Source organism: Malus sylvestris, chromosome 10, assembly GCF_916048215.2.
Source record: "Malus sylvestris chromosome 10, drMalSylv7.2, whole genome shotgun sequence".
Taxonomy (NCBI): Eukaryota; Viridiplantae; Streptophyta; class Magnoliopsida; order Rosales; family Rosaceae; genus Malus; species Malus sylvestris.
In genome coordinates, this window is record NC_062269.1 from 20,040,028 (window position 1) to 20,064,710 (window position 24,683).

Consider the following 24,683-nt stretch of genomic DNA (forward strand, 5'->3'; position numbering starts at 1 on the left):
TCTTACACGAGAGGAGATTTGACAAGCCAAACACAAGTCAAACTCAATCTAAACCCAAGCTCTTTCCAGCCGATTTACATGCAATAATCAATTTACTCATGTTATAACACGAGCATAAATGTCCATTTTTTTTTATAATATATCATAGATATCATATTAAAATATATCTTAATTTAATAACATATCAATCATGTCGTCTACTAAAATTATAACACATTGATTAATAATACTAGGTGACAACATAACTGTTTCGCTCAATAACTTCTAATAGGAGAGGCCCTTAGAAAAACGTACATAGGGGAGGAAGGCTTGGCCCAATTGGTTCGATCCCCTCCTATTATATATCAGACTCAGACTCAGACTCAAGTTAACGATTAAAATATAATGTTACTAGTACTATAATTTAGTAGTATTCTTGTTTATTTGTAAACAGAAATCTTAAGTTTGAATCTAGGAAGTGACGAGTTCGTAACAAATATTCTAATCCTTTGTATGTAATTATATATTTGTATAAAAATAAATAATTAATTAAAAATACATATTGACCCAACAAAAAGATAATTATATATATATAGAAAGTGCAATTCCGTTGCATCTTGCTAAAGTAGGGTCAGGCCGAATTAGGCATCATTTTCGGACAATTGACTAACATCTTGGCAAATATCAATCCAAACGAAAATAATATAATTAGGATTAGAAAGTATAAATTTATGGCCAATAAGGGTAAATTAAATCTAACACTGTAAATTACATTTTCGAAAATAAATTGGCATAAAAAATCAAACAAAGAATTGGAATGAACTCATGTGTTTTTTACATCAAATAAAATAATATTCCAGAAATCAGTCCTTGGTTGGCTAATTATGCAAACCCAACATTTCTTCTCCGAACAGCATAACTTCTGCTTCTCGGATACAAATCAGCTTTCACATCGACTTCATCTTCCCTAAAAGAACAAGCCTTCTCCTCATCAATTCTTCCCATCTTCAACCCAACACTGTAACTCCTCATTCCCATTCCATTCATAGTGTTTGAGGGTTGCCCAACTATTGGTCTTCTGTGCACATCTGAACTCCCAACAGACTTAATATTATTGTTCACTCTCTCTTTCTCTGCATTACTTCTCTTCGACGACGCCGTTCTGAGAAGCTGACTCAAGTCCTCATCGTCGTTAGAACTCGAAGAGTTGACGCTGAAGCTCCTGGGCAAAACTTGTGAAGCAGTGTAACCACTCACACCACCGCCACCATAACCCACCTTGCCGGCACAGTCTTCCAGGCCCCTCATGTAAAAGTTTCTTGCCTTTGTTAAGATCCTAATGGGTGCACAAACGATGTACATCAACTTGCTTTGCTTCTTTGCTTGGCTAGAGGTCCTCATTTGTAATTTTGAAGGATTTTGTATTGCGTATATATGGGATGAACAAAGAAGAGAAAAGAGATTTGAGAGGTTTGGAATTGTGAGGTGATGAGGGAGAGTTTGTAATGTGTACGAATATATAAAGGTGTGGGGGATTTGAGGGACTTGGGTTTTGGACTTGTTTCTTGGAACTAGCCAGTAGGCATTAGAAAGTCTAACTGGGACGGCTAGCCAAAAGAGAAAAAACATTAATTGTTAATTGCGACGTGTGGACTATATCAAAATTCAAATGGGGCATGTGAAGGGTTCAAATAAGTGTATAATATATTAGAGTGGACTAGTACAACTAAGTTTACTGGTCTTTTGTATTTTATTCTCATCCCCCTTTATCACAACATTCTCTTTAGGAGTAAAAGGGAAAACTTGTTGAACTTAAAACTGCTTAGCTTGCGTGATGCGCAGGGTAAATGGCTAATTAGCTAACTATGTCTTTCTAGTGAATGTGGGCGTACCAATTTGCCACCGAACTCGATCGGCAAGTAGAATAAATGTGGTGATGGTGTAGATCCGATATATGAGCGATCATGGCCAAATAAGAAACACGTCTCGGCCTTTGGGTTCTAAAATCTATGCACAGGCCCTTTAAGTGAAAGGGATCCCCATCTTCTTTTTAAATGGGGATTAGTTGTGGAACTCACTCCACATCGAATTTCAACAATCCTAACGGTCTATTTTGTAAATCTCGATTCATAGATTATCTTTGCAAAAATTCTATTTAATTTGAAACCATTTGTCTTTTTAACTATCACAATGCAATTTATATGTTTTCTTAGAACAAAGTCTTTGTGAATTAATTTTTTTTAACTCAAATAGATGCCTCAAATATTTTCGGTTTTGCTAATCTTTTGCAAGGATGATCCATGAGGTGTAACGTGAAAAATAGATAGTTGGCATCGTTAAAGTTCGATATAGTGTGGGCCTCACAACTAATCCCCATTTTTATTATTAAATAAATAAATAAAAATAGGGTTCCCTTCCCTTAAAGGCCTCCCATATATTTATAATCGTTATTCACCGAACCCATTACCTTGAGAATACAAAAGTTGCATTGTGTGAGTTGCATTTTGTCGGAAAGTTCAAAAGTTTTGAATCAAAATCAATGAGAATTCAATGGTGCTTGTGGGAGATATCTAAGATGAGCCAACATCATCAATACTTTAAATTCAATGCTTTAATTTTTATACTCTACAAGATCCGTTCATTGAATCATTTTATCAAATATTCCAAGTTTATCATCTCTTTCCAAGAGTCTTATAGTCAAGAAATTGGTGGATATTTAATGACGAAATTAGTATCTACTAAATTATAGTGCGTTAACAAATACATTGTTTATATTGACGAAGATGGAAATAACCGTTAACTGAAATCCATTATCCAATGGGTATGGTTATGGATAAACTTCGTTGGTTAATTTATGGTTATGAATATAATTAATTTTCGTGGTTATGGAGATATACATAGCATTTTCGTCCCAAACCGAACCGTTGCCAATCCTAGTCTAGCAGTATTAGTCTTTACTTAGAAGTGAGAGACCTTAAGTTTGAATCTCGAAAGTAACAAGTTCATAATCAATTTTTCTTCCAAACCCTTTGTATGGAAATATATCTTTGTATAAAAAATTTAATAATTAAAAATATATTTGACTCAAGAAATATTTTTTTTTGTATAAAAAAAGTCTAACTAATTAAAACAGGGGAAGAAAAGGAAGGGCAAGATAATTTACAGAGTCAATTCCATTGCATATGGCTAGTAGGGTCAGGCCGACAGGCAGATCGTAGCTCATTGCTTGACGACTTGTTCAATGCTGTCAATAAATAAAATCCACCTTCTTGTTCCCTACTTTGATGCCACTAATAACGAACCATATCATTTTCGGACAATTGACTAACATCTTGGCAAAACCAATCCAAATGTAATATAATTGAGTGAGCTACATTTACTACGTATTTGTACTATCTTTTGTATCATTTATCTAATAGAAGTATGGTCCACCAACATTTGTGAGTTTCATTTCTATTAGATAAATGATACAAATGATGGTACAAATAATTAGTAAGCACTAGCAAAACCACCTTAAGGGCTACCCAAGTAGCTTTCGGTGAAATTTAATGTAGCCCACCATATATATGATTAGTCACTAATCTTAGTTCTCTCAATTTAATTATATAAAACTATATAATACTGTTTACAAACCATATCTTTTTCTTACATCATTTTTCTCATCGTTTCTTGTACACAAGGTTCTAAAAAACGTTAAGCTCTAGTCAGGTGGTGGATTGGGGCCTAAGTGGTTAGGCGGGGCTTAGGCGACCTAGGCGGATTTACATAAATTTATAATATATTATAAAATATGAGTATATGTGTATAATTTTAGGATTTAGGACTTTTTTTTTTTGTTAATTTGGTAACATTTACTCACCCCATTATATTAATCAATGTTGGACTTTGCTTTTCATTTGAAAAACAATTGGACATATGGGTGGGCATAAAACCCGCAAACTGCATCGAATCGTATGAAAAAAAAAAAACCGAAAAGAATCGTGTTGACTAGAAAAGTTTGAAAAATTAGTTTCACCAAGTTGCAAAGCAGTGGATCCCATCCCAATTAAGGCTCACCCACCTCACCCTCACCTCACTCACGGCTTCACATCCCCCATTTCACTCTTTTAGACTTTCATTCTTTTTTCACTCAGCCAACCACCTCACTCACAGCCTCTCATCAGCGATTCCTCAGGCAGCCCACAACCTCAGCTCTTTGCGACAGCCCTCGTCATCCCTCCTTCACGAAAGCTCACGACTCTTTGTCTTTCGTCCTTTCTCGGTATTTTCTCTATCTTTTAGCATATTTGAGATTAGGAATATGGTTCAGTTTTACTGGTTTTCCATTTTCTCTTGGGCTAAATTAAATTTACTCTTGTTTTGCTGTCGTACTACTGTATTCTTGTGAGGTTAGCTCGTGTTGAGTGATGTGCGGCCTAAATTGTAATAGTATCACTTAAAACTACCATCTGTTGGTAATCAATAAGAGCATCTATTATTTCTGCCAAGAATTAAAGGGTAGGGCTGGACATTAGGTAGATTGGGCGGGGGGTTTACCCTCAACCCGTAGGCCGAGCCAACATGCTCGGAATACCAACAAAGATGCATAGAAAACTAGGAATCTTAGAAGAAATTTAATGGAGTGGATATGGAGGATGCAACGGAGAGAACTGAAGTTAGGGATTATGGAGAAAGAAAGCGGCTTATGATATTTTAGAAATCAAAATGCTAAGGTGTGGTAAAGACCACAAAGTTCTAACTTGCATCCAGTAAGAGCATACCATGTGGCATGTGTTAAAGATAAAAGCTTGTTTTAATGCTATGCGGGTGGGGTTGCGTTTTTATAAACCGACGTTGGTAACACAACGTTAAAGAGAATCAAAATCACATGGGCTGTTAAGGACAATGCCCACACCTTATGCGTGAATGTATATTCCTATAATTTAGTATATGTGTGAATGGATTTGTTGTTTGTATTGAAAATTGGATTGAAACTTAAAAGGGGAGGGAAGGGAGAGGGGTGGGTTGGTGTTTTACAATGATGAGAGAATACAAGGTGTTGATGTATGTGCTTACTTTCTTATTTTTTAATGAGTTCTTGATTTTTATATGTTCTGGTAAAAAGGAATGGCGGCACATTTAGTATTGAAGCTTCATAAACTATTTAGTCCTAACTTATCACCTTTTACTACTGATGGATGTATGTAACTTTAGTTTTTTAGCACCTTCCTTACTAATTTGAATTGTAAGCTTGTTGTTTGATGTATGTTGTTTGCTTGCTCTCTGAAATAAGAAATTGTTTGATTTTGCTTGCTCTCTGAAATAAGTTGTTTGATTTGATTATATGTTGTTTGATTGTGTACAGGAGCTGCTGTTTGAAAAAGAATCTGCCACTGCCAAGGACATTTGGATTTTTGTTTTTGCTTGTTGTTGTTGCCAATATCGAGAGACCAATGCATATTTCCTTTAATGCTATTTGAATATTTCTTTTTGCTTGCTATTGTTGCTGTTGCTGCCAATATCAGGAGACTAATGCTGCTTTGAGTTCTTGATTTTTTTGTACGTTGACTGACCAATGCATATTTCTTTTAATTGTCTCTTTTTGTTGACTTGGTGTGACCAAAGACATTTGCATTAAAAAGTATATGTGTTGTATGCAACTTCATATAATTAGTTTTAGAAGATGTATTTGAATGCATGATGATTTGGTGTTCAAATAATTTAGTATTCAGAACCGTAAACCGGTAAGAACCAAATCGGAACCGGTGTAGACCGAACTGTACGGTTCTAGTAATAATTTTAAGTGGAACCGAATCGTTGATATTTTTCGGCTTAGGAGTGGAACCGCACCGAACTGCATTGTGCCCACCCCTAATTGGACCTGGTTTCCCCATTAAAAATTAAATTTATTCCCTTATGTTTTAGTCATGAAAAATTACACATGTGGCAAAGTCAAACAAAAATCCCTCTTTCTACTTAATTTTTCATTCTTCCCGTGAGCAGGAGGATCTTCGCCGAATCCTCTTTGTGAGGATCATGGGGATCCTCCAATCACATTCGTTCATCGTACATCATGCGGTCAAAAATTATTGTAAACTTCTTTATTTAAAATTGAATATAAACAATACCTGACAAAAACTGGTTGCACGATGTACGATGAACGTATGTGATTAGGGGATCCGTCTCTTTCCGTGAACCCATGACACAAAAACTCAAAATGTGAAATCCCGTCCCCGGAATTTCACTATTCATTATGTATCTCATAATTTAAGTTCGTATTTCACGTTTACATCATTGTTATTACTTAATTTTAATTCTGTAAATTTTGGGAATTAAATCAAATAGTTATCGAGTTTGAATTTTTGTAATCAATCTTTATCTTTCGTTGACTTTTCAAAGTTTTAACTAGTGTTTTTAAATAGATCTCGAACCCACGAACGCATAGGTGAAAGCCGTTTGCAAGTCCGAGTTATAATGGTATAGTTACAAACGTTTGAAGTTGTGAACTATAGATTGTGGGAATTATTTAATTCCCACATGTGGGTTAAAGGTTAAGTTAGATTAAAAAGGGGAAGGTTTCTGAAAAAAAGAGGGGAGAAAGGGAGATAGGCTGTTGCTAACCCGTTTTGGAGGTGAATTGGACCCGTTAACCCACAAATTTGACCCGCTTGTATCTCCTTCATCCAATCTCCGTTTTGGGTGATCTTAGTGTCCATGGAAAGCTCTTGGCGAGCCCTACATCTTTGTAGTGTTAGATTTCCCATCTTATTATCCATTTTTCCAGTTCGAGGTAGCAAAGTTCTGTGGGTTTCCGGCGATTTTGTCATTTTTCCGGTGATTTCGGCAACCATTTCTCAAGTGAGATATTAAACTTCATGTATTCTTCATAATCTTCAAGTTGGTATACTTGGTTTGTGCTTTCGTATTCGTTTTAGAATTGGGTGTTTAGAACCCTAGAAAGCCGATTTTCTCCGATGAATTTGGATGGTTTCCGGTTAGAATTTGTCGTTGGCCTAGTTGTGAATAATGTTTCCCTTGTTGAGCTCTAGTTACCACGTAAATTTGAGCCTTTTTGGTTAAGGTTGAAAATTTGGGTTTTCAAACCCTTCACCATAACTACCATCGCGTGTGGTGGTGCGTGAGACCGTTCACGAGTGTTGTCTAAGTACCAAATACCTTCTAGTGACCCTATGAACCTATGTCTAGCTCGGTTTCCCGAAATTCAATTGTTTGGTGTGGTGATCAAATTGGACCACCACTTGTTTGTGTGATTGATGACAATCCAATCGTTAGATCGTCGTACAGTTTTGTTAGCACCATAGTTATTAGTTGTTGGACCTTTGAGAACTTTTGGATTGGAAATCCGATGTGCGGATCTTCTGGATTGAATAACCTTAGATTGTTGACCTTAATGGACCTACCTTATCGACGGTTGATGTTCTTGTCAATGTGCTCTACTCTAGAGTGTCGTTTACCTCTAGTTTGTTGTTGAGGCTTGATGGAGCTTAGTTGGCTCATCACGATGACGTGTCGTTCCCAGTTGACGTGTGTCTCAATACATGTATTAGTGGCACCATATTGAGTTATACTTGTTTATTAAATGTGCTTTCTATTGAATTGTTATTTTTATTTTTAGCATCAATCTATGTTTATTAATTGTGAATCGACTATAGCTTGGAAACGTATATGAAAAGTGGTTATATATGTATGATGTGTATGATTGTTGTTATGACAATGTGATCCTAGAATCTTATTGGTTGTATTCTGTAGAACTTATATGATTGTGTGACATATTAGTTGGTGGCCATGAGAAGTTGATGGTGCAGGTGACTACGTTGAAACTCATAGGGGTTGAGTTGTGTGTTAAATTGATTGCACCATGTAGCAGAGGTACATGGATGGTCTTGCTTGGTATATCCACGATGGGGGACTATACACATTATAGGAATGATCATGCTTGGTATATTCGCGATGGGTGATTACTACCTAGAGCTACAAAATACAATCCTGCTTGGTATAACTGCGATGGGGGACTGCTAGGGGTGATCATGCTTGGTATATCCGCAATGGGTGATCATTGCCTATGTTATTAGATTATGCATATGGTTCTGCTTGGTATATCCGCGATGGGGGACTATATGTATTCAGGAGTGATCATGCTTGGTATATCCGCGATGGGTGATCACTGCCTGCACGATGAGATTATGCCTATGGTTCTATTTGGTATATCCAAGATGGGGGATCATACGCATTTTAGAGATGTTGATGATTAGTTGTACTTGGTATATTTCGATAGGCAATCATAATTTAGTTTAGATTCCGTTGAGAGATGGTCCGGAATCCCTCATACTTTGCAATTTCGTTGAGTGATGGTCTGGAATCGTATCCAGCTTGGGTTTCATTTAGTGGTTGTAATGCATTGTACTTTGCGATTCCGTCGAGTGATGGTCCGGAATCGTATCTACTCGGATTCCATTGAGAGATGGTCCGGAATCCCTCATACTTCGCGATTCCGTTGAGTGATGGTCTGGGATCGTATCCACCTCGGGTTTCATTGAGTTTGGATTGAGATAGCTTCAAGGACGTAGGCTTCGGCCGAGCTGCATCCCTCTAGCCCTAGTTTTTAATGTACATATGAACGATGGATTTTGAGAATCTTGTGCTTTGAATTAGAAAGGTCATTGGATATCTGGGTGACTCATTCGAAGTTGTCAGTGACTTGATTATGATTTCATAAAGCATGATTCTATACTTGATGTTTATAGATTGTGATCGATGACACTAATTTTACATGCGAGAAACCGATTGATAAGTTTGGTTCTGTTAAGTGATCCAGAACCCAATGTGGTTGGATTCCGTTGAGTGGTCCGGAATCCCTACTCTTGCTCATTTCCATAAGTTAGACTTGTACCCTAGATTCGAGTGAATGAGAATTACCCACAATAGATCTTGTGAATATAAATTAGAATTATCAAGTTATTACTTGAAATCAGGCAGGGAAATATGTAGAAGTCCTTTATTAATTTTGTGCATTGAGGTATGATTTGATTGACCGATTGACATAATTAAATGTTAATATCGTGCCTCCTTGATATCATGGAATGGGTTACTTGAGATGATTGTGGAAGGACGTTGAATATGATTGTTATTAATACGACTAGATCAGTGATCAATGCGACTAGAGGATACTATTGTGCCTTGTTGATTTTTTGATATATTACATGATATGAATAGCAATTTTATGTTGAAATATAATGATTTATATGATGGATGAAATAGAAACCTTGATTGTCATGCGGGTTGTTATGTAGTTTGAATCGAATAATTCATGCTTGTCAAGTCCAAATGTTTGATTGAGGAATGTTATGCATTTTGGTTTGAACAGAATGTGTTATATGTCGAGTTATAGCGAAGATGAACTACAAATGGCTTGATCCCTATTGAGGGTACGTAGGCAATCTAATGAGGAGGTTAGATGCAGCCATAAAGTATACGAAAATTTGCTATGTGAATCGATTCTCGAGTTGTGATTTGTCATATTCCGGAGGCGGGGTATGTTTGAGATACGGGTATTTGGTGGCGTCACGTGTCGATCCTGGACGTATGTCTGGTTCGGGGCGTGACACAAAACCTCTCTCTCTCTCTCTCTCTTGAAACCTTTGGCAAGCAACCATAGTTTGCGATGCAGATGTGAGATGCGAGATGCAATGTGGGAGTTGGAAATTTGAAGTTGCAGATGCGATGAGAGTTTGAGGTGGCGAGAGTTGTAGAGCCTTCGGTGGTAGGGAGAGTTATGAAGCACCTTGTGCAATGGCAAGAATTTCAGAACGCCTAGAGGGCCACCTAGCGATGTTTAGGGCGCCTAGGTCCCCGCCGATTTTTCAAACGATCTATCCCAAATCGCATGAGGCTTCCACCATGGCCGCCTAGAGCAATTTTTAGAACACTGCTTGTACGTATATGTTTCAAGTTTGGATTTGTTTGAATTTTAACACTTATTTTTTTAATAATGAAAAAATTATTTGGCTCACTTTGTGAAAATTTCCTTAAGCTAATTGATAATATGAAAAATATAGTATCAAATTTCTTTGTTTATAAAAGATTGAACTCTTTAAGCTAGCACGCTGTTGACCTTAGAAACTACCAAGCCTACGTGGCGCGCAGGTCGAGTAATCTATAAGCTAACTACGTCCTTCGGTGAATGCGGGGCGTGCCAACTCATCGGCCGAGCTCGACCGAGGAGTAAATTTTGTTGATGTTGCGTTGGGTGCGCGGCTGACTTCTGCGTCTTGCGATTGCGGCCGAGAAAGAAACGCGTCTCGGTCTCTTGGGCTCTCGAACCTGAAGACAAGGTTACTATTCTTACGAAGTTCAGTATCAAATTCGGCTCCCAATGTGCCGAATGTAATAATTGTAACACCTCACTTTGCCGAGAAGGCTGATGAGATGACCTCGACCAATAAGGATTCGAAAATCCTTCTCGACCGAGACTTGGATAGGTAATCAACCATCCTCGCCGTAGTGCTGTTGATGCCAACGGAAGATGCTGCGAGACCAGTTGATTCTACGGTGACAGAGCTATCTATACCGACTTAAGATATCACCGGTTGCTTTCACAGTGCTGTTGATGCCAACGGAAGATGTGTCAGCGAAAAAGAAAGAAAAAATCTCAAGTTGTTAAGTTTGCGCATGGCAGTTTTGTATTGATTTGCAGGGGTCTTGAATGATGCGCAACCTCTTCTATTTATAGCAATGGCTCCCCCCAAGGTCGAGTTAAAACCTACTCGGACTAGGTCTTCTTCTCCTGATCAGCACCAACTCGACCAGTCCTACTTTCACTAGGACTGTGAACCTAGTCCTTAACAGAACCAGATTCACTTCCAGGTCCTGCCGAAACTCCTTATTGCACTAGGACTCGACTTCTTGCGTTATGACCTAGCCGACCTAGGTTTGAAGGCCCACGTACTGAACAATCCATGGTATTCTTGTCGCAAGGCCTTCCGGGCCGAGAATGATTCTATACTCGGCCCAAACTATTATTTTGGGCCCAAACATTGCCCCCTCGCTTCTGAGGTCCTCGGCCTGAATTCGTTGGCCGAGGTTCGGCCTTGAAGAAGCGAATGTAATCCTCAAAACCCTAGTGCTTTATTTCCAAGGCGCATTTATTGAGCACGATTGCACGATCTTGATCCTGCTAACCAACTCACCACGTGGCGTCTTCTAACACGACCAACCCCAATAATGACGTCTAAGGCGTGCGGCCACCTGAACCGTCGTGCCATCATGACCTTATGGCTGAACCTAGCCACTCTACCTCAATCTACGAGCCGCTTGTCATCGTGCAGACGTCGAAACGTCTTTCGCCATTAATCTCGCCATCACACGCAATCGTGCGCCCCCAAAACCTGAGACCCTCGGTCTTCTCTTATCATCGTGCAGACGTCGAAACGTCTTTCGCCATTAATCTCGCCACCACACGCAATCGTGCGCCCCCAAAACCTGAGACCCTCGGTCTTCTTAACTGCATTTCCTAAATGTTCATCATGATTAGCGATTCCTTCGGTCGATTTTACCCTTTGTTTTTGAAATTCGAACGATTGCCCTTCCTTCCAAAATCCTATAAATACTGAGAATCCCTCATTCATACTTTACGCTTTCAAAATCTCTCTGAAATTTCTTGCCCTTGTTTTCCAGCGTAGTTCTTTTTCCAGGTCTTCGTCTCCAAATCCCCCAACTCAGAAAAAAAACCTTTTCCACCGTACCTTTTAAATTTCCTACAATGGCCTCCTTCATCTCTAAGCTCTCAAGGGAATGTGATCAATGTCAAAAGATTCTTGATCGAAGCTCCATCAAAACCATACGGTTTGAAAGTGACATGAGCACTTCTCACCAAATCTTGGGTCCTCTTTTCAAAGCGGCAGTACCGTCGGCCATTACTGGACTTCTCCAGGAACACTGCCTATCACCTTTGCTCAAAGGGTTTGAATGGTCGAGATGGGATGCGGCGAAACCTCAAGGCTCCTGGCCTTCGACCACTACAACCTGGGCAGCTTGGGTTGTTCGAATGGAAAAGCTCTTCGGCGAGCAATGGAAGGCCCTTGGCATCTACGACGCTATCCTCCTCTCATCTATGGATGTCGTTCTCGACAAGGAGCTTCTCCTAGCCGCCCTGTGCTTCTGGTGTTCGGCCACCAACACCATGGTTCTCCCCTTTGGTCCCATCGGCCCCACCATTCTTGATGTCACTGCCATCTTGGGCACCTCGGCAACTGGACTCTCCGTCGATGCGGCCCTCTCTGGGTACTCGTCGAATCTCGACTTAAAGACGCTTTTTAATCGACGGGCTTTTGAGACGTTGAGCCGTGAGGGTCAAATCCCGTCGAAAGAAGACGTTCAGAAACTCCACAAGAACTTCTTCAATTACAACACCCTCTATCTCCATTTCACCGGCCGAGGAGAAGAGGCCCTGCGAGAAGGGGAACATGAAGCTTTCCTCTTCTATTGGTACAACAAGTACATTTGTTGTACCAAGTCGAACAAATGCTTGGTCGAGAACATGCCGGTAGCCGAGGCCCTGACTAGTGGTCACGTCCTGTCACTTAGCTCCAACATTCTTGCCCATCTCCTCCGCTGCCTGGCCGAGACGACCCTTCACAAGATCGACCCACACCAGAATGGTTCCCTCTGGGTCTTCCAACTCTGGTTGCAAGTTTACTTCGCCTCCCTTTGGCCGGCCATCGCTGATTTCTCGCCAACGGAAGCGCTCGGACCTCAGCTGGCCTCCCGACCGACACCCCCTCACCAAGCCGAAGAGGTATTTAAGTACCTTTTCACCCTTGATGACCTTTCCAACGACGAATTCCTGATATGTCGTCGTCGAGACTATCCTTCCTCCATCAGGCTACCCACATCCATGTGGGGCATAGACGAAGATGCCGACCTTCGTCAGTCCTGGGGGTCGTTCGTGCTCACTCGCGACCTTCCTCTCGGCTGCGATGGGAAACGAGCGGGTTGGGAAGTGTACCATCCTAACTTCCTTGCTCGATAACTCGGCTACCTCCAAAGCTGCTTGATCCCCCTTCTCTCCTCCCAAACCGTCCTAAGCCGTGGACGTGAACCTGGTTCCTCAGAGAAGGAATGCAATATCGCCACGAGGGTGTTCCAAGAGCAATGCCAGAATTTTCGCTTTCGACCAGCCACCCCAGAAACCCTTTGCACCGACACCTTCTGCGATTGGTGAGAGGAGTATACCCAGGAGTTCTTTGGTGCTCCGGTCGAAGGTGTGTTGAACAAATGCTTCGGTGATTGACCTAAGAAAACCTCGGCCCCCCAAGCTCAAGGTAACTGTTCATTTCTCCCCTTTTTCTTTCAACTTTGCACATTGATTTGCCCTGCTGATTTGCTTTTACTCTCTCAGGTAGTCGGCCATTGAGGAAGGTGGAGGTAGTCGCTGCGGCTGCGGCCGAGAAAAAATCAGCCATTGCTAAGAAGGCTAAGACTGCTAGTCGAGCCGTACTGAACAAACGGCTTCGCCAAGAGGCCGAGCCGGCTATCGAACCTCCGCCGCTTACCAAGCGGGTCAAAAAGCTGGCAAAGAAGGGAGCACGGGAGATCCACGTCATCTCCAGTCAAACCACGGGGGCGACGACTCCCAGTGTTTCCCCTTCTCCTGCCGTCGACCAACCCTTGGTCAAGAAACAGCCAACTCCGCCCGCAGAAACAGTCCAAGCCCGGCCTGTTTCTCGGGTCGGGGCACCTGTTGTAGCTCCATCGGTCGAGACTGTGCCTATCCTAGAAAAGGCAGTCCCTGCGACCGAGGGGACTTCTCTCGTACATCCAAAACCTTCGATTTTCATCCTGGAAGAGAGCGAGGAGAGCGATGAAATTCCATTGGTGAGTCGCCCTCATCCCCACCGTCGACCTCTAGCTGCGTCCAAGGCGGCTGTTCCAGTCGGTCCTTCCACGGTCGATCTTGGCAAACGACCGGTCGGAGAGCCAACAATGGCAGCGGAAACGTCTGTTCCTCCGCAGGACCAAAACCTCAATCCCGCACTCGAAGCGGCTGTCTTGGTCGGCCCTTCCACGGCTGACCGTGGTAAGCGACCTGCTGAAGAGCCAGAGGCGACGGCGGAGACGCCCGTTCATCCTCAGGACCAGGACCTCAATATTCATTCCCAGGAAGCCACTTCGGCCTTCGTAAGTACCTTCCACCGTTTTTCCTTAATAACTTTTCTGCTTTAGAATTCCAAATGAGGAAAATACTAAATGTTAGGTGCCTATACACTCTTTTCATAAAAAATTCTACGCGCCGAAGGGCGTTATCTATATTTCTTGGTCGCCTCAGTGGCCATCGAACGTAGATAACCTCCATCGGCCGCGTGAACTGAGAAGCAGTTTAAGACACTGGGCTCGGCCATTGAGTTCTTTAGGTTCGAGCAACGATCCTAGAGGCCGAGGTCTCCTCTCGGCAGGTTAAAAAACAAAACCTTATTGCTATCCTTTTCATGATTTATTTTGAGCTTAACCTGATTTGTGTGTGCAGGCTTCGTGGGAGGTCGAATTCAAAGCCCTCCTCTCCAGCATAACTGCAGGGTCTGGTCATTCGGCCGCTGCGACTGAAGCTGCCGATTCAACCGCTCTAACTCAGTTGCGAGAAGTCTTGTCGCTTTCGGCGTCGCAAGTACTTGAGCGCAACAGTCTTGACTTGCTTGGCGCGTGTCTGAACGATCTCGGAGCTGACGGTCGTCTGAGCGGAGATGCTATCGTTCGGGCATCATCTGCACTGGAGCGGGTTCGGGAGACATTCAGTATCTTCCAGACCGCTCTAAAGGCCGAACAAGACCTGCAAGCTGCCACGGCCGTCCAAAACGCTATCCGTCCGAAAATCGATGCTTTAAAAGAAAAAGGTGAAGCATTGGCCGAGCTCGACCGTCAAATGGCCGAACTAGCGAAACGTAGGTCGACCATTGCTTCCGAGCTTGCTAAGGGCTTCGAGTCGGGCGGAGAAGATTGCCTAACCGAGTATGCGGCCAACACAAAACGGGTTGAGCGGTTAAAGCTGGATAAGAGGAACCGGCAAGCCGAGGTTATTATGGCGAGGTGCGGTGGTTGGAGTTGAAGGCCTTACTCGGCACTCTTCTACCCTCTTCACCTTGAATGTACATGAATGTAAACCGATTGACTTACTCATTTTGTACATGCTTAACAATCTTAATGAATTGGTTTTCTATTCCCGCATTTCCCATGTGACCGGATAGTATTTCTTTAAAAACTTCCCATTGATGGGTAATCTGTGCACTACACTGGTCCGGTCTTTAAGATGATACGCCCCTTTTCCGTATACTTTATGTACAACGAACGGCCCCTCTCAATTTGGCGACCACTTGCCGAACCTAGGGTCTTTTAGTCCTACGGGTAACACCGTTTGCCAAACCAATTCACCCTTGCTGAATGTTTTCTGATGCACCTTTTGATTATAGGCTCGCTCGGCAATCCGTTTTTGTGCCACCAGTAAGTTATAAGCCTCAAGTCGTGCTTCTTCCAAATCTTCTAATTCCTGTCTCATGGACTGATTATATTCGGCGCTAAACAAACTACTTTGTTCAATTAATCGTAACGAATTTATGCTTAACTCGACTGGTAACATTGCATCGTGTCCGTAGGTTAATGCATACGGGGTTGTCACAGTCGCCGATCTAGGCGACGTTCGATATGCCCATAATGCCTCGTTCAACTTCAAGTGCCACATGCCGGGTCTTTCTTTTATTATTTTTTCGAGGATGCCGATCAACACTTTATTACTTGCCTCGGCTTGCCATTCGCTTGTGGATAATACGGTGTAGACTGTTCGAGCCGAATTTTTAAATTTGTCGTATACTCTTTAAACCTTTCAGCTGTGAAGATTGTTCCATTGTCAGTTATGATCGTTTCTGGTACGCCAAATCTGGTCACAATGTGTTCCTCCACAAAGTCGCAAACTTCTTTAGATGTTAGCTCGGCATATGATTTTGCTTCGACCCACTTAGTAAAGTAATTGGTTGCGACTATTATCCATGCGTGTTTGGCAGCTCCGGAGGATGGAGTGATTTTTTCGATTACGTCCATAGCCCATACTCTAAACGGCCATGGTTTAATGACCGAATGCAACGATTCGGTCGGGACCTTTTGTATAGGCCCGTGGATTTGGCACTGTACGCATCCTCGTGCAAACTCGATACAATCCTTTAGTATTTTTGGCCAAAAATAACCGTGTCGTCGAAGTAGCCATCGCATTTTTCATCCGGATTGATGAGCTCCGCAAACCCCTTCATGAACTTCTGTGACCGCCCGAGCACCCTCTTGGGGGCCGAGGCATAGCAGTAGCAATCCATCCTCCCCTTTTCGGTATAACTCGTTTTGGTACGTGACATAGTTCGTGGCGTGGACTCGTGTCTTGCGACTATGTTTTCCATTGGGATTGTCAAGGTACTTCATAATGGGCTTTCTCCAATCATCTGGTGTTGCCTCGACGGTGCAAACCACTATAATATCTTGTCGGTCTAGCAACGAAGGTAAAGACATGACTCGAGTGCGTATTACATCGTCGCGCCGGAGGATTTGCTGGTTGACCAAGGCCGGGTATAATTGTCGCAACACCGGTATTTCTCGGCCTAGCTTGCCCCCCAGGAGTTGTGCTCCAGAGGCAATTTGAGCCAACTCATCTGCGTCGGTATTATGGATCCGGGAAATATGTTCGAACGTAATACCGTCGAAGGACTCGGCCAAATAGCTGGCAACCATGTGGTAGGGTGCCAGGGTACAACTCATGCAGCGGAAAGACCCATTAAGTTGGTTAATCACAAGCTCAGAGTCGCCGAGGACGAGGGCACAGGTGGCCCGCAAGTCATGAAGGAGGCCAAGGCCGACGATTAGGGCTTCATATTCGGCCTGATTATTGGTGCAGTCAAAATCCAACTTAAGCGAAAAATACCAACGATCGTGATTAGGAGATTGAATGACGACTCTAACGCCGACCAAAGATGAAGTACTGGATCCGTCAAAATACATCGTCCAATAGTTGTCGCGTGTTTCAACCATGCCGATTTCGACATCAGTGTCCCCAAAACCATAGGGGGAAGGGTGGTGAGCAAGGAAATCGGCCAATGTTTGGCCTTTGACAGCTTTCTGGGGCACGTATTGTAGGCTAAACTCGGACAACGCCATCGTCCATTTCCCAATTTTCCTTTTTACGATTGGCCGGGTAAGCATGTATCGGATAACGTCGGTCTAGGCAATGACTTGTGTAACCGACGGAAGCATGTAATGCCGGAGTTTGGAGGCGGCGAAGAACACGGCAAGACAGAGCTTCTCAACGGCGGAATAATTGATCTCTGGTGGATTAAGATTTCGGCTGAGGTAAAAAATAGCCTGCTCTCGCCCGGCATCATTGTCTTGGGCAAGGAGGCAGCCGATGGACTCTTCAGCCGCCGAGATATATAGTTTGAGGGGTTTACCGCGCCGAGGTGGAACAAGGACAGGTGGTGTTGTGAGGGAGACTTTGATTTGTGTGAACGCCGCCTGATGCTCGTTCATCCACACAAATGTATCCGAGTCTTTAAGTCTCAAAAGTGTCGAAAACGCTTTCATTTTCCCTGCCGAGTTAGCTATAAATCGGCGGAGAAAATTTATCTTGCCGAGTAAGGACTGCAGCTATTTCTTCGTAGTCGATGGTGGAGCACTGATGATTGCATGTGCTTTATTTTCGTCCACTTCAATCCCACGGTGATGTACCAGGAAACCGAGAAAATTACCGGCCGACACACCGAATGCACATTTGGCAGGATTCATTTTGAGATTGTGTTGGCGCATACGAAGGAAAGCCTGTCGGAGATCATCCACATGAGTCCGCCGTTGTTTGGATTTAATTACAACATTGTCAATATAGACTTCGACGATGGTTCCAATTAAGTCATTAAATATGGTGTTCATTGCCCGTTGGTATGTGGCGCCGGCATTTTTGAGGCCGAATGGCATAACAACCCATTCGTAAGTGCCGAGTGCCCCCGGGCAGGGGAAAACAGTTTTGTGCACATCGACTTCGGTAATGAAAATTTGGTTGTACCCGGCATGTCCATCCATAAAGGATAAGATCTCATGATTCGCCGCGACATCGATTAATAGATCTGAAATCGGCATTGTATACTTATCTTTGGGAGTTGCCAGATTCATATTTCTAAAATCGATGCAGATGCGCAGTGCACCATTCTTCTTTAAGACAGGAACGATATTTGCCAACCATTCCACATATCAAGCTGTCCGAATGAACCCGGCTTTCAAAAGTTGAACCAGTTCGTCCTTGATGCCGAGTTGTACTTCGGTCGAGAATCGACGAGGTGGTTGCCGAAAAGGTTTGCATCCGGGCTTAATACGTAATTCATGCTCGACAAGAGTGCGATCTAAGCAGGGCATTTCATGGTAGCTCCAAGCAAAACAATCTTTGAACTCTGTAAGCAAGGCACGAAGTTCATCCTTCAGTTGTTGGGGAAGTAATGCACTAATAAACAAAGGCCGTGGGTCGTCGGCCGTCCCAACATTAATCTCTTCCAGGGGGTCCTTAACTTGGGGCTGATGATCTTCGAGCTCGGCCGGGGCGGCTCGAACTTTGTCAAGGGATAAGACAGGACCATTATTTCCTTCGACAAGGAACTCGACGAGGTATAGTATACCAATGGGCCAGCAGTCGTTCCATAGTAGATGAAACCGCGGCCCTTCGTTCCTCCCGATCGGTGTCAAACATCGGCTTTGGGGAGAAAGTTGGCTAATCCGAGTCTCGCCGAATCCTGGTGGACAGTCTCGGGGCCAACCTCGATAGCTTTCTGAACAGAAATCCGAGTCGACCGTCCTTCATCATTGAAGCCTTGCAAAGTAATATAGCCGACGTGGTCATCATAGTACCGTGCTTGGATCATGTTGGTTTCGAAAGGTTGGCTATCGGCCGGGTGAACAGTGACCGATTAGCCGTCCCAAAAAATGAGCACTTGATACAATGAAGAAGGAATACAGCTGGTTTGGTGAATCCAATCTCGACCGAGTAGTGCATTATACTCAGTTTTAGAATCGACCACGAAAAAGGCGGTCATATGAATGCGACCGGCAATATTCACTGTTAGCGGAAGGACGCCTTTGGTTTGGGATTTGACACTAACGAAGCTACTCATTGTGATCCCCGACAGAATAAGTTCGTCATTAGAGCGACGTAAGGCCTTCATGATGTTCATAGGCATGATATTGATGGTAGCTCCACAGTCGACAAAGACTTTAGAAACTGGATATCCCTCGATATGGGCCGTCACATACAATGGCTTTAAATGATGGAGGTTGGCCGATGGTGAACGAGGAAATAATTCGGCCAAAGTTGCTTTGATATTGTCATCTTTTGTTGTAAAGTCAACTTCAGCAACGGATACGAAATCAACATGGCCGGCTTCCTCGGCGACTACATCACCATCGAGGAAATTTAGCTGAGCTGTGCTGGATTGAAAAGCAGCGGGTAATACATGGACCATACTGATTTCCATGTTATCCAAGACGGATGGGCCCATCGGGTTAGGATCCTCCTCGTTAACCTCATCTTTCGTCTGGTCGGCGACTACAGCTTCCGTTGTTGTCAGAGTTGGACAAAGAGACTCTTCTGCTCCTTCTTCAAGGGTTTGATCCTGTGTTGTTGCTTCGGCAGCTTGTTGGTTCTGCATGAGTGCCTCAAGTGAGGTTGAAGTCGACAATGTGCTTGGGATCAAGATCCGAGCTTGCTCTTGGTAGTGTATCCGGGCATCCCTGATATCGAGATAAGTATCCAATCGCGCAACACATGCTATTTCATCAGTCGTAAGGCCGAAGAGAGAAACAGCCGAAAATACTTCGAAGTGATATCGTAAATACTGAAGGTCCTTCATTGAGAACGGAAGGTCGGATGCATCGATATCAATGTATAGGTCGACTTCAAATCCAAGGACACGAGCTTCTCGTATGTGCTGGAATCTTGCTTTCAATCCTGGGTCTGAGGTCTTCTGAATGATTCGCTCGGCATCAAGACAAATCAGGACTAAATTAATTGTATCCTGACATGCCTTCGGCAAGCCATACAGATCATTGGCCGAATGTTTCTTATGGAATTCTCGCATGTACTCCAAAGCCTCCCCGAGGAACGGTGGGTGCAAGTTCCGTCGAATTTTAATCAAAGGTTCTTGTATGGCCGGCGGGGCTAATTTGCTTTCGGCCTCTTGCCTGAAATGCTCGAGGCGTGCCTTCATCTCCCCCGGCCGAAGAAGAAGTTTGATCCGTTTATCAGCCTCTTCGAACGTGGTTTCAATATCTCGGTTGACCAGCCGTTTCCCTTGAACCAACTCTGTCATAATAGCTGGAGGTGGTCGTTCATCATCAGTAACAATTGTGTCCTTCGGCCGCCATTAAGGAGCCGAAGTTTCTTGGGCCGCTTGTCGGCGGGCCATGCAATCTATCCTTTGGTGCCGGCGTTTCTGGGATTTTGTCAGTGCAGTGTAAACGCCTTTTGAAGAATGATATGTATACCAACGTTGATCGCTAGGTTTGGGAGGTTTGAAAATCTTTTGGCTCCGCGATGACTCCGAACTGCTAGAATTACGTTTATAGTAGTCCTCGTCGTAAAATGAAGCATTAAAATCAAGACGCCGCTTGACTGAGAGTGCCTCTTCCATCCTCACTTTGGGACCGAGCCTATCAAAAACCCCTTGATGTTGGCCTACGTCGGCAACCTTCTGCTGGGTTGCGGCTGTAGGTCGTTCCGTTATAAGCGAATAGGGCTTCTCCTCTGGCTCACTGCCGACCTTTGCTCTACATTTACTGCACAAAACCGCTGTCCCACTGTCTTCATCGGTGGTATAATATATCATAGGTTTGACAATAGCGGGTCCCGTTAAAGCTGTAGGCGGTTTGTTTGAACGAAAATCGACCATGAAACGCGGCCGAGAATTCTGATTCCGAAAGCGTTGCGTCGCAACATCTTTGGCCTTCCCTTTCCCTTTATCTTTAGGGAGGCACGCATCGACCATATTTACTGTTGCCGTGGGGAACGGGTCAGTATCAACACTCATCTTCTTCTCTGGAAATTTCAGTTTGCCATTATCAATCCAGCTTTGGACGTTGTCTCGAAACACGACACAATTGTTTGTCGTGTGTTTGCTTGAATTGTGGTATTTGCAATATATCTTCCCTTTAAGCTCTTCGGCCTTGGGAATGTTGTGCCCAGGTCGAAGTTTGATGATCCTTGCTGATAATAGTTGATAAAAAATTGCATCGGCTTTTGTAATATCAAAAGTATAAACTTTCGATGGTTTCGGTGCTCCTTCAGTAGCTGAGCGGGTTTTGACTTCCTTAGAATCAACTTGAGTCAGTGCCTTGCAGACGTATGGCTTGTCTATCACTATCTCAGCTGCATCCACACTAACGCATTCATCCTCGGTTGATGCATAACTGACAGTAGGATTCTTGTAAATCGTCCCCCGAGATGGAGCTTTCGAAATCTTTTCCTCGCGGAGCAAATAATCATACTGCTCGACATGCTCGGCTAATTCGTACATATCCTGAAAGTTTGCCCCCAAGAATTTCTTTTTGTATTCGACGTCAAGACCGTTCAGAGCAAGTCTGACGAATTCAACTTCGGGGAGAGGCACTCAGTACCAATTTCTAGCTGATTTGAATCTAGTAAGATAATCCATTGGTGACTCGTCGGACGCTTGAGCCATCCTTGCTAGTGAGGATACTAACATTTCCATTCCCGGCCGATAAAACTGCTCATGAAATTTCTCGACCAACTCCTCCCAACTCTGGACGGAGTTCGGTGGGAGGTTAATATACCAAGCCAACGCTGAGCCGGTCAACGAAAAATTGAAAAGTCATAACTTGTGAAAGTCACTATTAACGTCTCCGCACTATGCGGTGAAACGAGCTACATGTTCCAACGAGGATAAGGATGATTCTCCGGCAAAAAGGCTAAAATCCGGGATCTTGAAACCTCTAGGGTATTCGACCTGTTCCACGTAAGCTGGGTACGGGTATATAAACTTAGGGAACTTCGGCCCTTTCTTCATGGCCGAATCGATCATCCGTTTAACTTCGGTCATATCGACGGGCGTTACTTCCACTCTTTGGTCGGATCCGTCTGACCTACATTCGACCCTCCTCCTCTTTCCAATTGAAGCGGCCTGAGCCGAGCAGGAATTGGCTCGGCCGGTGCACTTGATAACAGATTATTCCTCGGCGGCAAATGCTGGGCAAGATCAAAAATTCTACCATCGCTGACCTTACTAACCAGTATTTCGAGTAATCTGGTTTGTGCTTCACTGGAATTGCGTATCACGTCATGAAGCTTATCGATTCCTCGACTCAATGTCTGTTCAACTGTCCGAGATTGCTCGTCAAGCCGTTTTCGAAGAAACGACCTTGTGGGTGGATCGGATCCTTCGCCACCATCTTCATCACAATCTTCTATTACTCCTTCATTGAGAACGCAAGTGTTCCTGTCTGGAATTTCAAGACTGCGAACCTGACTGCCGAGATTGACTTCCCTCTCTTGGCGAGTTGCGCTCGTGGACTCAGGTGTCACGGCGCTGATGGGATTCTGCGCTTGTGGCACATGGTGTCCTGCGTTCTGATTTGGTAGATCGGCTGTCGACTTTCCCATAGCTGTTTTCTTTTTTACCGATCGTGTTTCAATTGGCATGAACTTCGTAGTCTAGCACTGGGTCCCACTGGGCGTGCCAAAATGTTGACCCTAGAAACTACCAAGCCTACGTGGCGCGCAGGCCGAGTAATCTATAAGCTAACTACGTCCTTCGGTGAATGCGGGGCGTGCCAACTCGTCGGCCGAGCTCGGTCGAGGAGTAAATTTTTTTGATGTTACGTTGGGTGCGCGGCTGACTTCTGCGTCTTGCGATTGCGGCTGAGAAAGGAACGCGTCTCGGTCTCTTGGGCTCTCGAACCTGAAGACAAGGTTACTATTCTTACGAAGTTCAGTATCAAATTCGGCTCTCAATGTGCCGAATGTAATAACTGTAACACCTCACTTTGCCGAGAAGGCTGATGAGATGACCTCGACCAATAAGGATTCGAAAATCCTTCTCGACCGAGACTTGGATAGGTAATCAACCGTCCTCGCCGTAATGATGTTGATGCCAACAGAAGATGCTGCGAGACCAGCTGATTCTACGGTGACAGAGCTATCTATGCCGACTTAAGATATCACCGGTTGCTTTCACAGTGCTGTTGATGCCAACGGAAGATGTGTCAGCGAAAAAGAAAGAAAAAATCTCAAGTTGTTGAGTTTGCGCAGGGCAGTTTTGTATTGATTTGCAGGGGTCTTGAATGATGCGCAACCTCTTCTATTTATAGCAATGGCTCCCCCCAAGGTCGAGTTAAAACCTACTCTGACTAGGTCTTCTTCTCCTGATCAGCACCAACTCGACCAGTCCTACTTTCACTAGGACTGTGAACCTAGTCCTTAACCGAACCGGATTCACTTCCGGGTCCTGCCGAGACTCCTTATTGCACTAGGACTCGACTTCTTGCGTTATGACCTAGCCGACCTAGGTTTGGAGGCCCACGTACTGAACGATCCATGGTATTCTTGTCGCAAGGCCTTCCGGGCCGAGAATGATTCTATACTCGGCCCAAACTATTATTTTGGGCCCAAACACACGCCTAGTGAAAAATTCCTAGCTTCGCCTGTTGAGTAGCATTTTTAAATATAATTAGGAATTAGAAAGTACAAATTTGCGGCCAATAAGGGTAATTCAAATTAACTCTAACACTGTATCGAAAATAATTTGGCATCCAAAAAATCAAACAAAGAATTTGAACGAATTCATTTTGTTTTTACATCCAAATAAAAAAATATTTCAGAAATCAGTTCTTGGCTGGCTAATTATGCAAACCCAACATTTCTTCTCCGAACAGCATGGCTTCTGCTTCTCGGATACAAATCAGCATTCACATCCACTTTATCTTCCCTAAAAGAACAAGCTGTCTCCTCATCAATTCTTCCCATCTTCAACCCAACACTGTAACTCCTCAACCCCATTCCATTCATAGTGTTTGTGGGTTGTCTAACTATTGGTCTTCTGTGCAAATCTGATCTCCCAACAGACTTAATATTATTGTTCTCTCTCTCTTTCTCTGCATTACTTCTCTTGGACGACGCCGTTCTTAGAAGCTGACTCAAGTCCTCATCGTCGTTAGAACTCGAAGAATTGACGCTGAAGCTCCTGGGCAAAACTTGTGAAGCAGTGTAACCACTCACACCACCGCCACCATAACCCACCTTGCCGGCATAATCTTCCAGGCCCCTCGCGTAAAAGTTTCTTGCCTTGGTTAAGATCCTAACGGGTGCACAAATAATGTGCATGAACTTGCTTTGCTTCTTTGCTTTGCTAGAGGTCCTCATTTCTAATTTTAATGGATTTTGTATATTGGGTATATATCGTTTTGAGTTGTGAGGTGATGAGGGAGAGTTTTTAATGTGTACGTATATATAAAGGTGTGGGGGACTTGGGGGACTTGGGGTTTGGAATTGTTCCTTGGAAGTAGGCGCTGGAAGAAGCAGTCTAATTGGGAGACGGCTAGCCAAAAGAGAAAAAACATTCATCGTCAATTGCGACGTGTGGACCATATCGAAATTCAAATGGGGCATGTGAAAGGTTCAAATATATGTATAA

General features: G+C 43.5%; 2 protein-coding genes and 1 long non-coding RNA gene across 3 annotated transcripts; 1 reads left to right on the forward strand and 2 right to left on the reverse strand.

Annotated features, from left to right (window-relative positions):
- Positions 1-669: 669 nt before the first annotated feature.
- Positions 670-1,490, reverse strand: LOC126587845 (uncharacterized). Its single transcript, XM_050252930.1, has one exon. It carries the CDS (start codon positions 1,378-1,380, stop codon positions 862-864), a length of 519 nt encoding a protein of 172 aa, XP_050108887.1. The 5' UTR covers positions 1,381-1,490; the 3' UTR covers positions 670-861.
- A 2,586-nt stretch (positions 1,491-4,076) lies between these two features.
- LOC126586945 (uncharacterized) lies at positions 4,077-5,553 on the forward strand. Its single transcript, XR_007610937.1, has 2 exons — positions 4,077-4,240; positions 5,324-5,553. It is a non-coding gene; the product is annotated as an uncharacterized LOC126586945 (long non-coding RNA).
- Positions 5,554-23,689: 18,136 nt separating this feature from the next.
- Positions 23,690-24,466, reverse strand: LOC126586881 (uncharacterized). Its single transcript, XM_050251847.1, has one exon. The coding sequence runs from the start codon at positions 24,410-24,412 to the stop codon at positions 23,894-23,896; it is 519 nt and encodes a 172-aa protein (XP_050107804.1). The 5' UTR covers positions 24,413-24,466; the 3' UTR covers positions 23,690-23,893.
- Between the last annotated feature and the right edge of the window lie 217 nt (positions 24,467-24,683).